Raw genomic sequence first — 14,184 nt, 5'->3', positions numbered from 1 at the left:
ACTGGAATGGGGAGCTGCTCAGGTCAGCAGCATCTGTTACTGTTTACCTACAGCAGAGCATTCCTTAGCCTAGACCCCTAAGGACAAAAATATGCCTAGAGAAATATCTACTCTGTACCTCCACTTGGGGACCCTGACCTTCCTGTGAAGTCTGTTAAGCCCATTATTAGAAGAGTTGACATGTTCTGGCACCAGTCTACTGAGTAGAAGATGACAGGTGACCTACCTAACTGTAGCTTCATGACACTGCACAGCTCGTTCTACACTCTATGGGTCTTAGACAGTCAGTTGTTCCCTGTTGTCTTTGAGGGAGTCAAACTCAAGCCCAGGAGAAGGGCTCTCTGTGGTCACCTGGGGTTGAGTCTGAAACAGAGGTCTGAAGCCAGGGCTTCCTGATGCTCACTTCACTATGATTAAACCATAGATCTCCAAGATAGGCCAGGCCTGACTCCCAAGGGGTCTTGATCAAGGCCATGATCCTGGTGAGAGCCCCAATATTCTGAGGCTGACTGACATCCTTGGGCTCAGTTACCCAGCACACATCCTCTTCTGTAGCTGTAGTCAGGTGAGGGATTCTGGTCTACTTCACTATGTCTACCTGATGTGTGTCCTGAACTAAGTACTCAAACCCCAATGTGGAGACACAATGTAGAGAGGAAACAGTCAGTCCAAAATGGACAGTCCTGTGTGTGTAAAGGGAAATCATTCCCACCAGAACTCAGAGACCCCAAAGAATCACTTACTGTATATGTGGAGGTACACATGTGCTTCTTGAGTTTCAAACTGTGCATTTAAGGTTCGTAGGGTGTAGAATCCAGTGTCTTCCTGGGCAGCATGTTGGAACAGTAGAGATCCATTGGGGTACACAGTCTCTCTTCCACTGTGTGCAGGCCCCAACATACTTTTATTACTGGTTACTACATTCTGTGCAATTTTGTAACTGTTGACAGTTGATATCCCTTTGTACCAGACAAAGGATCGAAGGTCCTCTGGGATATTGTGAACAAGTAGGAGAGCATTTTCCCCTTCAACAACATTGTGTGGCATTGACTCAATAGTGAGCTGGATTGGAAAGGACATGCAGGCTACAAGGGAGGATAGAAGAAAAAAGAGATAAATTCATCAATACTGAGAACTTTGTCTTTGGTATACTGAGTAGCTTAGGTCCATCACTCAGCTGATGTGGGTGGGAGTATCTGTCCAACTCAGAAGTGCCTTCCCTCCCTTCTTCCTCTTCAGACCCCAGTCTTCACATTCTGAACTCTTTCATCTCTTCCCTCTATAAATGCAGCCCACCCCTGACATCAATTAGAGATGGGATTCCTGGTCCATCTTCCAGTTCACTAGAAATGGAGCCATGTTACAAAAAACTATTTTGATCTATCTGAAAGGCCCAAGGCCTGGACAGGCTCAGATACATGTGGGTAGATGCAAGAATGAATGTCCATGGATTTGCAAGTCCAGGTGTTTATGAAATTCTCATGTGTGGACCTACTGATACCAGTTACAACTCCAGCTTACATTATCTTATACATTGTAGAGAGTCAGTGTTTGGGTTTGGGTGGGTATGCGTGTAGGTGTTAGTGCAGGAGCAGGTGGATGACATTCTGTGTGTATGGGTGAATGCAGGTCACAGTACCTAGATGGAAGTCAGGGAACAACTTGAGGGAGCCTTTCCTATCCTTCCACCTTAAAATATTCTACCTAGTCTATGAACTCCCTCCCCACACACTATCAAGTAGTGTTCTCTTCACCTGTGAGCAAGAGCCACTACCTGGGCCTACAACCTTTACAGAGAAGCACACAGTGAACCTCCATGGTGGCTACAGCCTGCTCTGCCCTCCATCTGTGGTGAACAGCTTTTGGTCTAGCAATTCCCCCCAATTCCCTACAGCCTTCCTTCCTCTGAGCTCAGCGTCCTGACAGGCTGGGTGTTGTCCAAGGCCATTCTCTGACCCTTCAAATCTTAGTCCTGTCTGGTATTCCAGTTAACTTCTTGGTATATTTTTTTCAGTCCTCCAGATCATGCAATGAGCAACAAAGTTGATAATGCTCTCTGTGCCTTAGGACAATAACAGCTCACCCCATGGATGTCCTGTGCTGTGTTCTTTCAACCTTTCCTTTATTACACAAAATCCTAGCTGAGCATCTAATCTGCCCTTTGTTTTCAATGCTCTGAGAAGGTGGGATTTACTCCCTGCAGGAAGGTGACACAGATGTCTTCAAGTACTGGATAGGAATCATTTAAGTGATGCCTGTGAAAGGGTACAGACCCATTCTCAATGGAGTCAACAATCAGGGCACATTGCCATGAAGCCCAGTAGGAGACTCATGAAGATGTGAAGCAGGAGGTGATGTGAGTCCTGGAGAGAGGGCAGTGGCTCCATCATCCTAGGGAGATTTTATAGAGACCCTCCATCTTCTGTGATGACTGAGCCATGCTTTGGGTCACTCTTAGTTCTTCTTGGGATGCAGCTGACCACTGTCTACATGAAGTTTTCAAGGATGTGCCAGGAGGTGGTGGGGTGGTGGTGGTAACACAGGATCCTCTGCAGGGAATTATGCTTAGAAAGACAGGAAGCAACCAGTATATCTAAGAAGGCTGTCAGTTACTTCCAGGTCTGTAAGTGAAGCTGGAGTTTTCTCTGGTTCCACTCAGGCCTGCAGCCGCTCAGACCCAAATTAACATACAGAGGCTTATATTATATTCAAACAATATGGCCTAATGGTTCAGCCTTCTTTTTAGCTAGCTCTTACAACTTAAATTAACCCATTTTTTAAATAAATCTATACTTTGCCATGTGGCTTGTGGCTTACTGGTTCTTTACATCTTGCTACTCCTGGTGGCAGCTAGCAGCACTCCCAGTTCTGCCCTTCTCCTTCCTCTCTTTCTAGTTGGAATGACCCATCTAACCTTATTCTGCCTCACCATTTGCCCAACAGCTTTATTTACCAACCAATCAGAGCAACACACATTCACAGTATACAGAATGACATTCCAAAGCACTTCCCCCTCTATGCCCAATCAAAAAGGAAAGTTTTTAACTTTAACTTTAACTTAGTAAAATTACCTATAATAAAACAATTATCAAGCAGGAATGTCATTCTGTATGCCGTGAATGTGTGTTGCTCTGATTGGTTAATAAATAAAATGCTGATTGGCCAGTGCCAGGCAGGAAGTATAGGTGGGATAAGCAGACAAGGAGAATTCTGGGAAGAGGAAGACTGAGTCAGGAGTTGCCAGCCAGACACAGAGGAGGCAAGATGACAAGGCAGAACTGAGAAAAGTTACTAAGCCATGTGGCTAAACATAAATAAGAATTATGGGTTAATTTAAGTGTAAGTGCTAGTCAGTAATAAGCCTGACCTAATGGCCAAGCAGTTATAATTAATATAAGCCCCTCTATGCTTACTTGGGGGACACAATTGGGAGAGATTTGTCCCAACCATCGGCTGGCCAGGACACAGAAAAACTTCCAGCTACAATTTGGAAGCCCAGCTAGCTCAGCTGGTAGAGCATGAGACTCTTAATCTTAGGGTTGTGGCTTCATGCCCCATGTTGGGCACTAGATATTGTGATTAAATTGCTACCAATCCATAGGAATTTCTTAATGATTATAGGAATTTATTGGGGGGGGTTAACTCACGATACAGGAAACTCACAATAGAGGAAATAGGGATTGAGGCTTGGTCCAGTGTTGTTCTCTAGAGAGCTTTGATCTGATCTGCATCAGCATCCAAGACCAAAAGGTATCAAGGAGGGGCAAGCACCTACATATCTTGAGTCTTAAAGGGACCTGTCTCAGCCACACCCCAGGGGCAGGTCATAGGCAGGTGTGGCAGTTACTTGTTACCACACTAGGGGCAGTTCTTTGAGGTCAAAGCTGGAACAGCTACCCACTACATGTAAGGGACATGGATGGAAGCTAGGCTAGAGTTAAGCTCATGGCTCCTGAATATATTTTCAGGTTGTTGATTATGTGTCACCTAGTGACAACTAGAGGAACTGCACCTCATGGCATGAAGATGTCCAAATCAGGAACTCTTTTACTATTTGCCTGCAGGAGAGAATTCTAGAACTGGACCCCAGTGAACAATCACATCGAAGGAAGACTTGTGTTCTTTTTTTCCTCCACTTGGTGACCCTGACCTTCCTGTGAGGTCTCATGATTTCATCAGGACAGTTAGTTAATGGTCTGGGCACCTGACCAGCTATACTCTCCATGTGTGGTCTCTGGTGAAGATAATAGAGGGGATCTAGCCTAATGATAGTTCTCATTACAGTGCTCTAGTTGGTTCCACATACCAATAAAACCCTGTTCCCTGTCAGCTCTAACAGGAACTTAAGACTAACAAGTGACAAAAAGCTCCCAAATGTCATCTGGAGTCTATCCAGAGACAGAAATTTGCAGCCATGGCTTCCGAGTGCTCTTTGTGAGGATCCTATGACTTCCTCAATGAGGGCCTGCCTGACCTCACAGAATATTTGAGGAATCATGTACATGGTGTGAGCTCCAAGGTTCTGCACTGAAGGTGACAACCTGGGGCTGATTTTACCCAGGACAGGTGTTCTACTCTGCAGGTAAAGACAGGTGAGGGGTTCTGATACATTACAGTTTTTCTACCCTCTGTGTGTCCTGCAGTAAGGATTCAAACCCCAGCAGGAGGACACAGTGCAGTGGGGAGAAAGCGGGCATAGCTCAGTCCTGACAGTCCAGTGTATGAAGTAGGATAAGCCACACCCAGCAGCTGGAGGTCAAAGAGAATCACTTACAGTTGACATGGAGCTCTACGTGTGTTTTATCAGTTTGGAAAACTTTGTTTAAAGTTTGTAGTGTGTAGAATCCTGCATCTTTCTCTGTTACATCCTGGAGGAGCAGGGATCCATTGGTGTACACTGTTGTTCTTCTGCTGTGGGCAGGCCCATGGGTGGTAGAATTCATTACTCTGCTGTATTCTGCGATTTGAAAAATGTGGGTGCTATACATTGATTTGTACCAGGTAAAGGTTCGCAGATCTTCTGGCAGATTATGAACAAGTAGAAGAACACTTTTCCCTTTATCAGCAATCCGTGGCACTGGTTCTATGGTGATTTGGGAAGAAGTGAGAGGGTTGCAGCAAGTAGAAAGGGAGGCTGAAACACAGAAGAAAAACACAAAGGTCATTGTGTTTGGTGGAAAGATGGCAACTATTATCCTAGGCAGGTGGATTTATCACTCACCCTGAAGATGCAGGTATGGGTGTTTCTAATCCACCTGGTGGATGTCAACAACATGACTCTTTACTCCTCAGTGTCCCGAAATATGTCATTTCCTCTACATGGAACTCCCTCCTGGGATATCTCTATGGCTGCCCCTCACTGCCCTCAGTCAGGCACTGTGCATACCCTAACACACTGAAGTTAAGATTATGCCTCCTCTGAACTTTTTCTCCACAGACCCCAAATATTTATTCTTGGATTTTTTGTTGTTGTTGTTTTCTTTGTGGCTCCAGTCAACCCCTGACTTCACCTTCTAGATGTCCTTGCTGCTCTGCCTTGATGCCCAAAATTCTAGGACTGCATGATGGCCAGGAGAAGTCTGATATTCTTGCTGGCTCAGGTATTAGGAAAGACTTAGATATTAGGATGGCTGGATTTATGTTAACTTCACACAAGCTACAGTCGATTTGAATGAGGGGGACTAAATTGAAAATGCCACCACTGTATCAGTCTGTGGGCAAGTCTAAAGTACAATGTTTGTATTGGTGATGGATGTGGGAGGGTCCAGCCCATGAGAAGCAGGTTGACTCCTATACTGAAGGTTCCAGAGTGCTATGAGAGACCTGGCTGAGCAAGCAATCAAGAACAAACTAATAGGCATTGCTCCTCCATGGTCTCTGCAACCGGTCATAGATTTTATTTATGAAATTCATGTTTGGAGAAAATAAATATCCCAGTTTGATATGGACAGCCAAAAACTCTTGATCCCATTAACTCTGAGAGGCATTAACAGTCTAACCCTTGCAAAACATGCCCTATGATCAATGGTAGTTTAGCCTAGGACAGAAGATTGCGGCCAGGACTTCCTGGTGCTCAACTCTTTTTTAAGATGCCATGGTTTCCTCAACCATACCCTGACTGATGCCTACAGGGTCTTTCTTTTTTTATTTTGCAATACAATTCAGTTCTACATATCAGCCACGGATTCCCTTGCTCTCCCCCCTCCCGCCCCCCTCACCTTTCCCCCAGCCCACCCCTACCCTCCCACCCCCCTCACCTTCCCTCCAGCCCACCCCCATTCCCACCTCCTCCAGGGCAAAGCCTCCCCAGGATTGAGATCAACCTGGTAGACTCAGTCTAGGCAGGTCCAGTCACCTCCTCCCAGGCCGAGCCAAGTGACCCTGCATAGGCCCCAGGTTTCAAACAGCCAACTCATGCAATGAGCACAGGACCCGGTCCCACTGCCTGGATGCCTCCCAAACAGATCAAGCCAATCAACTGTCTCACCCATTCAGAGGGCCTGATCCAGTTGGTGACCCCTCAGCCATTGGTTCATAGTTCATGTGTTTCCATTCATTTGGCTATTTGTCCCTGTGCTTTATCCAACCTTGGTCTCAATAATTCTCGCTCATATAAAGCCTCCTCTTCCTTGCCAATTGGACTCCCAGAGCTCCACCTGGGGACTAGTCATGGATCTCTGCATCCAGATCCCTCAGTCATTGGATGGGATTTCTTGCACGACAATTAGGGTGTTTGGTCATCCCATCACCAGAGTAGGTCAGTTCGGGCTGTCTCTCGACCGTTGCCAGCAGTCTGTAGTGGGGGTATCTTTGTGGATTTCTGTGGGCCTTTCTAGCACTTTACTTTTTCCTGTTCTCATGTGGTCTTCATTTACCATGGTCTCCTATTCCTTGTTCTCCCTCTCTGTTGTTGATCCAGCTGGGATCTCCCGCTCCCCCAAGCTCTCTTTCCCTTGATCCTTGCCCTTCATTATCCCCACTCATGTCCAGGCTGTTCATGTAGATCTCTTCCATTTCTCTGTCATTGGGCAATCCCCTTGTCTTTCTTGGGGTCCTGTTTTCTGGGTAGCCTCTACAGGGTCTTTCTTACTGAAATTTGCATTGAGATCCCCATGAGACTGAACATATTCTGACATCTTTGGCTGAGTTACTTTTGTACCATTGACTTTCTTCATACAGTGGGAAGACAGATGATGGAGTGTGATCTATCAACATTTGTCTCCATCATGTGTGTCCTCCCACTAAGTGCTCAAACACCAACATGGGGTCATTACGCGTAGGACAGAAAAAAACAGTTCTGTGTGTCTAAACCACACAAGAGCCTGAATTTTCACAGAGAATCACTTACTCTCCAACTGGAGTTGAATATGTGCTATTTCAGGTTCCATATCTGTGGTCAGAGTCTGTAGAGTGTACCATCCAGCATTTTTCGAGGTGACACTATGGAGCAGCAGGGATCCATTGCTGTACAGTGTCTCTCTGACACTGTGTGCAGGACCTAGCACACTTGAATTTGTGGCTATTATATGTCTGGCAACCTCATATTTCTTGGACACAATAACTCCTTTGTACCAGTAAAAGGATCGAAGATTCTCTGGGAGATTGTGAGCCACTAGAAGAACACTTCCACCTTCAGCAATTCTAGGTGGAACTGATTCAATAGTGAGCTGGGCAGAGGTGGGCTGGTATCCACAATGCAAGGCTAGAAGAGAAGAAAGATCCATTAGTAGTAGAACTTTTGTATTTGCCTAAGTTGTGGCCCTGTGTCCTGAGAAGATGTGTCCATTACTCAGCCTAGGTGAGTGTATCCTCATCCTACTGAGTGAAGGTCAGCACATGACCTCTACACATTCAGTGTCCCTGCACATGACATTTTCTCTGTATGGCACTATCTGCTCTGTTGTTAACAGGGTCCTGACTCTCTGCTCTCAGACCCCTGCTTACATTCACTGTAGATTGCTGTTGGGGGGATGACATCCTGGCTTGCTTCCCTATAGACCTTGACAACTGACACCTCTGGCTTTCTGTTCTTTATCTTCTTTCCTCTTGTGGTTCCACTGAACACCTGACTTCAAGTACATTTAGTAGGGTTTTGTGAAGATCAGGACTAATGTCATTTTATGGAAGGCATGCTACCTAGAAAAGATTTTGACACTTGTGGTGAATGAATGAATGAATGAATGAATGAATTAATAGGAAATGAGCAACTAATGTCCTATGATCCAGCATGTCCAGGGTTTTATTTATGAAACTCTCAACTTTGTGGCCAATGGATACACCAGTTAGATTCATTTTTTTTTACATCTATTTCCATTTCAAGTGTGTGTGATACTATGCCTGTGTGTGTGTGTGTGTGTGTGTGTGTGTGTGTGTGTGTGTGTGTGTGTGTGTGAATGTGTGTAGGTATGATCACATGTGCATTCCTACATAGATGTGTATATGGCCAGGTGCATGCCACAGTACTTATATGTGGGGAAAGGGACAGCTTTGAGAAGTAAGAGGTTTCTCTACTTCCAACACATGGGGGCTGAGAATTAAACGCAGGTCATCGGGCCTGGTAGAATTTGTCTTCACTCACTGAAACACCTCACTGACCCACCCAGGACAGATTCTTTTCTGTGTCACCCTGTCATAGTGGGAAGGAACATCAGTCTTTAGAATAAAGTAGCCAACTTGATTACCATTGAGCAGAACACAATCTGGCTTCCATCCCTACCCCTTACCATTTCCTGTTCACTAAGAACTTCCTGCTGTTGAACCTCTGTCTATCTCTGTGTTATCCTCACGAAAGGAGAAAAGAAAACACCTTGATTCTCCTTCAGACTCTTGTCCTCCTTGGAAACTCCAGCCAGGACCTTAGCTCTCTGCTCCCACACACTGTCAGAGAATTCTCTCTTTACTTATGAAACTAGCCCTTCTCCATAGTGCTCCTCGGACAAGGCAGAGATTGTGACTCCTTGGAATAGGTGTATCTCCAAGGGATCCAGCACTGCCACCATACTCCACTGTCCTGGAGTCATTTCTCCTTCTCAGAGTCCACTGCTCTGCCCCATAGTCAGATCTGCTGTCCAGGAGTCAGCTCTGCTGTCCTGAAGTCACCTCTGCTGTCCTACCTCCCTAGAGCTGAGCCTGTTTCAAGGCAGAAGACCCTCCCAGAGTCACATGGGCTGTGGGTGGGCCCTTGTCCAAAGCACTGCTGTCTCCTCCCCTTGGAATTGCTTGGTGATTCTCTTGCCATTCTCTTTCGTTATGTTTCATTCCTCCAGACCACACAGTGAGCAACAGGTCAGTAATCATCCATGTGCTCCAAAATCTAATAGCTCACCCCAGGGCTGATCTCTGCTGTGTCCTGGCCTTGGCTGTGTAGCACCAAAGAGGGGGACTTTCTCCCCCCTATGCATTCTTTGTGACACAGAAACTCCTCTGTCAACCCAGTTGTCCTCATGTTCTTAATGCTCTGGAAGGTGAAATTTGCTCTTAGCCAGAAGGTGATAGATGTCTGTGAGGTCCTGAAAGGGACCAACTGAGTGATGCAAGAACGCTCATTGTTTATTACTAGTGTCAGCATTTGGGGTCTAATCCAGGAAGAGTTGTATCAGGAAATCTAGGTCCTGTGTGTGGAGAAGGTCACCTATGTCTTGGAGAGGTGTGGACTCACCCTGCTTTGGAGGGTTTCAAATGGAAGCATGAATTCCAGCCTCTATTGTTGGTTGGGGTATAGTTCAGGTCTACCCATGTCCACCCTGACAATTTAGGGATGTCTCTATCCTTTGCTTGGTAATTCCCTTGTGTTCACCCTCTCTTTCTCTAAAGAAGATGCTAGAAGGAATGAGGCTGAACATATCCCCTAGCATAGTACTGGTCTCAGACAGAGAAAGCATTATAGGTCAGAATGGCATTGTGGGAGGGACCTTTGGTCTGTTGTGACAGAAATGGAAATCACACAAGTTTCTTTCATCTTCTCCAGGAAAGCAGCATTTTAGAGTTTGACTGTGAGCTAATATTACCTCCCTGGAGATTGATAGGATGACTGGAGCTCATGTCTGGGAGCTGGCAAGACCAGCAAAGCCTGTTACTATTTGGCTACCTGAAGGAATTCCCTGAATTGGACCCCAGAGGACAAGCACTTGCCAGGTGGATCTGTGTCCTCTCTTCTTCATCTTGGGGACCCTGACCTTCCTGTGAAGTCTCATAAGTCCATGAGGACAGTTGACTGCTGGCCTGGGCACATGTCCAGCTCTGCTCTCCATGCTGAGTCTCAGAAGGAGGTAACCAGGTGACACACCTTGAATGTGGCTCTCATGACAGTGCACTGATTGGTTTTAAATGCTATGAGATGTGGATATTCAATAACCATTATTCCCTGTAAGCTCCATAGGGAAGTAAGGGTCCAAACCTGGTACATAAGGAAGTAAGTGTCCCCAGGATCATCTGTAGTCAATTCTCAGACAGAAGTCTGGAACAAGGGCTTCCTGGTGCTCACCTCTTTGTGAGGATCTGCCTGATGCCAACATGGTCTCTCTCTGAACCATGCTCATTGTGAGAACCCCAAAAGATAAGACTGAGTCTAATGCTTCTTGCATGGACTTATCCTTTCCCTTCACACACACACACACACACACACACACACACACACACACACACACACCCTTTCTGAGGATGGAGTGAGGGCAGGAGTCTGATCTATGGCCATTTGTCTCTGGTATGTGTGTCTTGCACTAAGTGCTAAAACACCAAAATGGGGACACAGTTCAGAGAGGAGGTATGCAGAGGCCAAGCAAGAGAGTTCTGTGAGTCCACACACAACCCAGGACTGAATGATCTTGAGAATCACTTACTGTCCAATTGGAGTTGCACATGAGCTACTTCAGCTGTCAGATCTGTGGTCAGAGTTAATAGGGTGTAGAATCCAGCATCCTTCCAGGTGACATTGTGGAGAACCAAGGATCCATTGCTGTACACTGTCTCTCGACCACTGTGTGCAGGGCCTGGCACACTTGAATTCTTGGCTATTATGTGTTGGCCAACCTCATGGTTCTTGAACACAATAATTCCTTTATACCAGAAAAGGGCTCGAAGATTCTCTGGGAGATTGTGAACCACTAGAAGAACACTTGACCCTTCTGTTACACTGGGTGGCACTGACTCAATAGTGGGCTGAGCAGAAGTAGGATGGCGCCCACAGTTCATAAGAGAGGCTGGAAGGGAGGACAGAGATTGATCAATAGTTGGACATTTGTATTTGGCTAAGATGAGGCCCTGTGTCCTGAGTAGATGTGTCCATAGCTTAGCTTGGGTGTGTGGGTGAGTGACTTCCTGTCATTTACTGACTTCCATGTCTTCAGTGTCCCTGCACATATCATTTCCTCTGTCTGGCGCTCTCTGCTCAGGTGTCAACATGACCCCAGCTTAAAGCCTCAATCCACTGCTCACATCAGTGTAGACTGGTGTGGAGATCATGACTCCCTGACCTTTTCTCTACAGACCATGACATCTGATTCTCTGACTTTCTCTTGTTTATGTTTTTTCCTTTTGTGGGTCCAGTCAACACCTGACTTCACCTTCTAGCTTTCTCTACTTCCAGTCCACTAGGACTAGGAAATAGTGAGAACCTGGATTCATCTTAAGTTTTTTTTTTTTTAAATGGTGCCTAGAAAACCTCAGAGGGAAACAAGGGTGTATCTCTTTGGCCTGATACATCCTCATTCTGTTGCACATCTGCTCCCAAGCTGTGCTACCCTTCCCTCATGTGAACTGAGCCTTCTTCCAGGATGGAGCATTTCCCAAAGTTCCATGGGCTGTGGGGATTCTCTATTCAAAACCCTACTCTGTCCCCTTACTCTCAGTGCCGCCCCATATCCATCTCTACTTCTCTCTTTATGTTACAGTCCTCCAGACTACACAGTGATCAAAAGGGCAAATGAGCATCTCTCTACTCTGAGAGAACAGCCTTGGTCTGTCCACACCAAAGAGGGAGTCTCTGCACTCCATGTACAACAGACAAACCCAGCTGGACACTCAGTCTGCCTGTGTGCAAGGGTTCTGATCTATTACAGTTATTCTACACAAGTTAATGTGTCCTGCATTAAATTCTCAAACCCCATTATGGAGATAGTGCAGAGAGGCAGTATGCATATGCCAGGTCTGACACTTCTGTGTGTGTCTAGTAGATTGATCCCCACCCAGCATGGAGAATTCACAAAGAATTACTTACTGTACACGTGAAGGTATATGTATGTTCTTGATACAATTTTTACTTGTCTACTTATGGTTTGTAGTATATAGAATCCTGTGTCCTTATGGGTGACATTTTGAATCCACAGGGACCCATTTGGGTACACTGTCTCTCTACCGCTGTGTGCTGTTCCCGGCACAGCTATATTGTATTTCAGTGTATAGGTCGCAATTCTATGGTCCATATTTGCTCCCTCTTTAAACCAGGATATGGCTAAAAGATTCTCTGGCAGATTGTGGACAAGGAAAAGGTTGCTTTCCCCTTCGACCACATGGGGAGGCACTGATTCAATGATGACTTGGGCAGTGGTGGGCTGGTACCAACAGGTTAAAAGGGAGGCTAGAAAGAAAGGGATAAAAAGCATCAATATTGAGCAGGTGTGATCATAACTCAGTTGAGGCATCGGGCTGTTGGTGTGTCCACCCTCCTTGATGGAGATGAGCAACATGACCTCCTTTTCCTCAGAGCCTCTGACTGTCTCCTTTCCTCTTTGCAGAGTAATCTTCTCACTTCTCTGCCTGGCTACCCCCTCATTATCCCCATATTTCTCCTCACATAAAGAGTATTTAGTGTGAGGAAGCCACTTTGACCTCCTCCTCTAGAAGGTCCTCATGTTCTGACCTTTTTCTCCCTTCTCTTTGTGTTATCAGTCAACTTCTGGTATCAATTCCCGAATACACTAATTTCTAGTCTGATAAAACCAGTGCTGTGTAAGGACTGGGACTAGTGTGACCTTTTAGGAAGACTGAGTTCCTAAATATGTCTCATACATCAATGAGGAAAGAAAAAATGGAAGAAACTGGGAGGTGGTAATGCATGCCTTGAATCATAGCATTTTGGAGGCAAAATCAGTCAGCTCTCTGAGTATGAGGCCAGCCTGGTCTACACAGTGAGTTCTAGTACAGTTGGGAATATGCAGAGAAACACTGTGTTGAGATTGGTGATAAAAGAAAAGAAGGAAGGAAGGAAAAGGAGGAGGAAAGAGGGAAAGACGGAACTAAAGAAGGAGGGAAGGAAGGAAGTTAGGAAAGGTGTGTCCATGGGTTTATCTACATAGTTCCCGTTTGTAGCTAAGGACAATAATTTTACTCAAGAGTGATTTAAATTATTTCCCATTTACTTATATACTATAAGTGTATATTTCTGAAGGCACATGTCTCAGTGTGCATATGAGCAGCTCCATGCCACTGCACTTGTGTTGAGGGCAGAGAAGAGGCTGCAGGAGTCTGTTCTCTCCATCTACCCCGTGGGAGCTGAGGACTGAATGCAGGTTGTCAAGTCTCCACACACTGAGCCATCCCCCTGGCTCACCCCTGTTGATTCATATTTGGAGTCACCCTGCCATGGCTGGGGACATCAGGCTTCGGAACATGGCAGCCAATGGGACTCACTTTGAATAGGGAGAGGTTGGGGCTTTTCTCTTCCCCTCATCACCTCTTCCCTGCTGAGAACTTCAGGCTGCTGAACCTCTGTCCCTCACTGTACCTTCTGCCCTGTGACTATAAACATAAACCCCAAGTCTTCTCTCAGGATCCTGTTCTCTTTAGGAGACTCCAGCTTGCCTCTGAGTTCCCATCCACCTCCACAGTCAGAGAGTGGGTACCCTCACCTGTGAACAGTAGCCCCTTCCAAGGGGTGCAGCCCTTGAAGGAAATCATAGAAGACTTCTCCATCTCTCTTCTTACTGTGCTGTCCTCCATATTAGGAGAAGAGATTCAGCTACTAGATGAGCCCCAGGGTCTGCTGTCCTTCCTCCTTCTGAGATGAGCACTCTCCCAGGCTGGAGTACTTCACAGAATCCAATGTGCTGTGGGTTGTTGGGTCTGTGTCCAAGGCATTGCTCTGTCCCTTCCACTCCCAGTGCTGTCCCACATTCCTCTCAACTTTTCTCTCTTTATGTTTCACCTCCATGCAACACATTGAGCAACAAGGCTGATAAGCATCCCCAT

The 14,184-nt window shown here is 46.0% G+C and overlaps 1 protein-coding gene across 1 annotated transcript; it reads right to left on the bottom strand.

Moving 5' to 3' along the window:
* Positions 1 to 735: 735 nt before the first annotated feature.
* LOC131925613 (carcinoembryonic antigen-related cell adhesion molecule 3-like) lies at positions 736 to 13,908 on the bottom strand. Its single transcript, XM_059280998.1, has 6 exons — positions 13,845 to 13,908; positions 12,215 to 12,574; positions 10,839 to 11,198; positions 7,349 to 7,702; positions 4,775 to 5,134; positions 736 to 1,085 (listed from the first exon to the last, which is right to left on the bottom strand). The coding sequence occupies exons 1-6, from the start codon at positions 13,906 to 13,908 to the stop codon at positions 736 to 738; spliced, it is 1,848 nt and encodes a 615-aa protein (XP_059136981.1).
* Positions 13,909 to 14,184: the final 276 nt, after the last annotated feature.

Source organism: Peromyscus eremicus, chromosome 1 (assembly GCF_949786415.1).
Source record: "Peromyscus eremicus chromosome 1, PerEre_H2_v1, whole genome shotgun sequence".
NCBI classification, from domain to species: Eukaryota; Metazoa; Chordata; class Mammalia; order Rodentia; family Cricetidae; genus Peromyscus; species Peromyscus eremicus.
The sequence above is the reverse complement of the archived record's forward strand: the minus strand, read 5'-3'. Positions and strand labels throughout refer to the sequence as shown.

Coding starts and splice junctions, on each gene's coding strand:
- LOC131925613 (XM_059280998.1), bottom strand. CDS start 13,908: ATGGAGAAGTCTTCTATGATTTCCTTCAAGGGCTGCACCCCTTGGAAG. Junction 11,199..12,214: donor CATATACCTTCACGTGTACA/GTAAGTAATTCT, acceptor CCTCCCTTCCAG/CCTCTCTTATGAACTGTGGG. Junction 1,086..4,774: donor CGTAGAGCTCCATGTCAACT/GTAAGTGATTCT, acceptor CCTCCCTTGTAG/CCTGCATGTCCTTTCCAATC.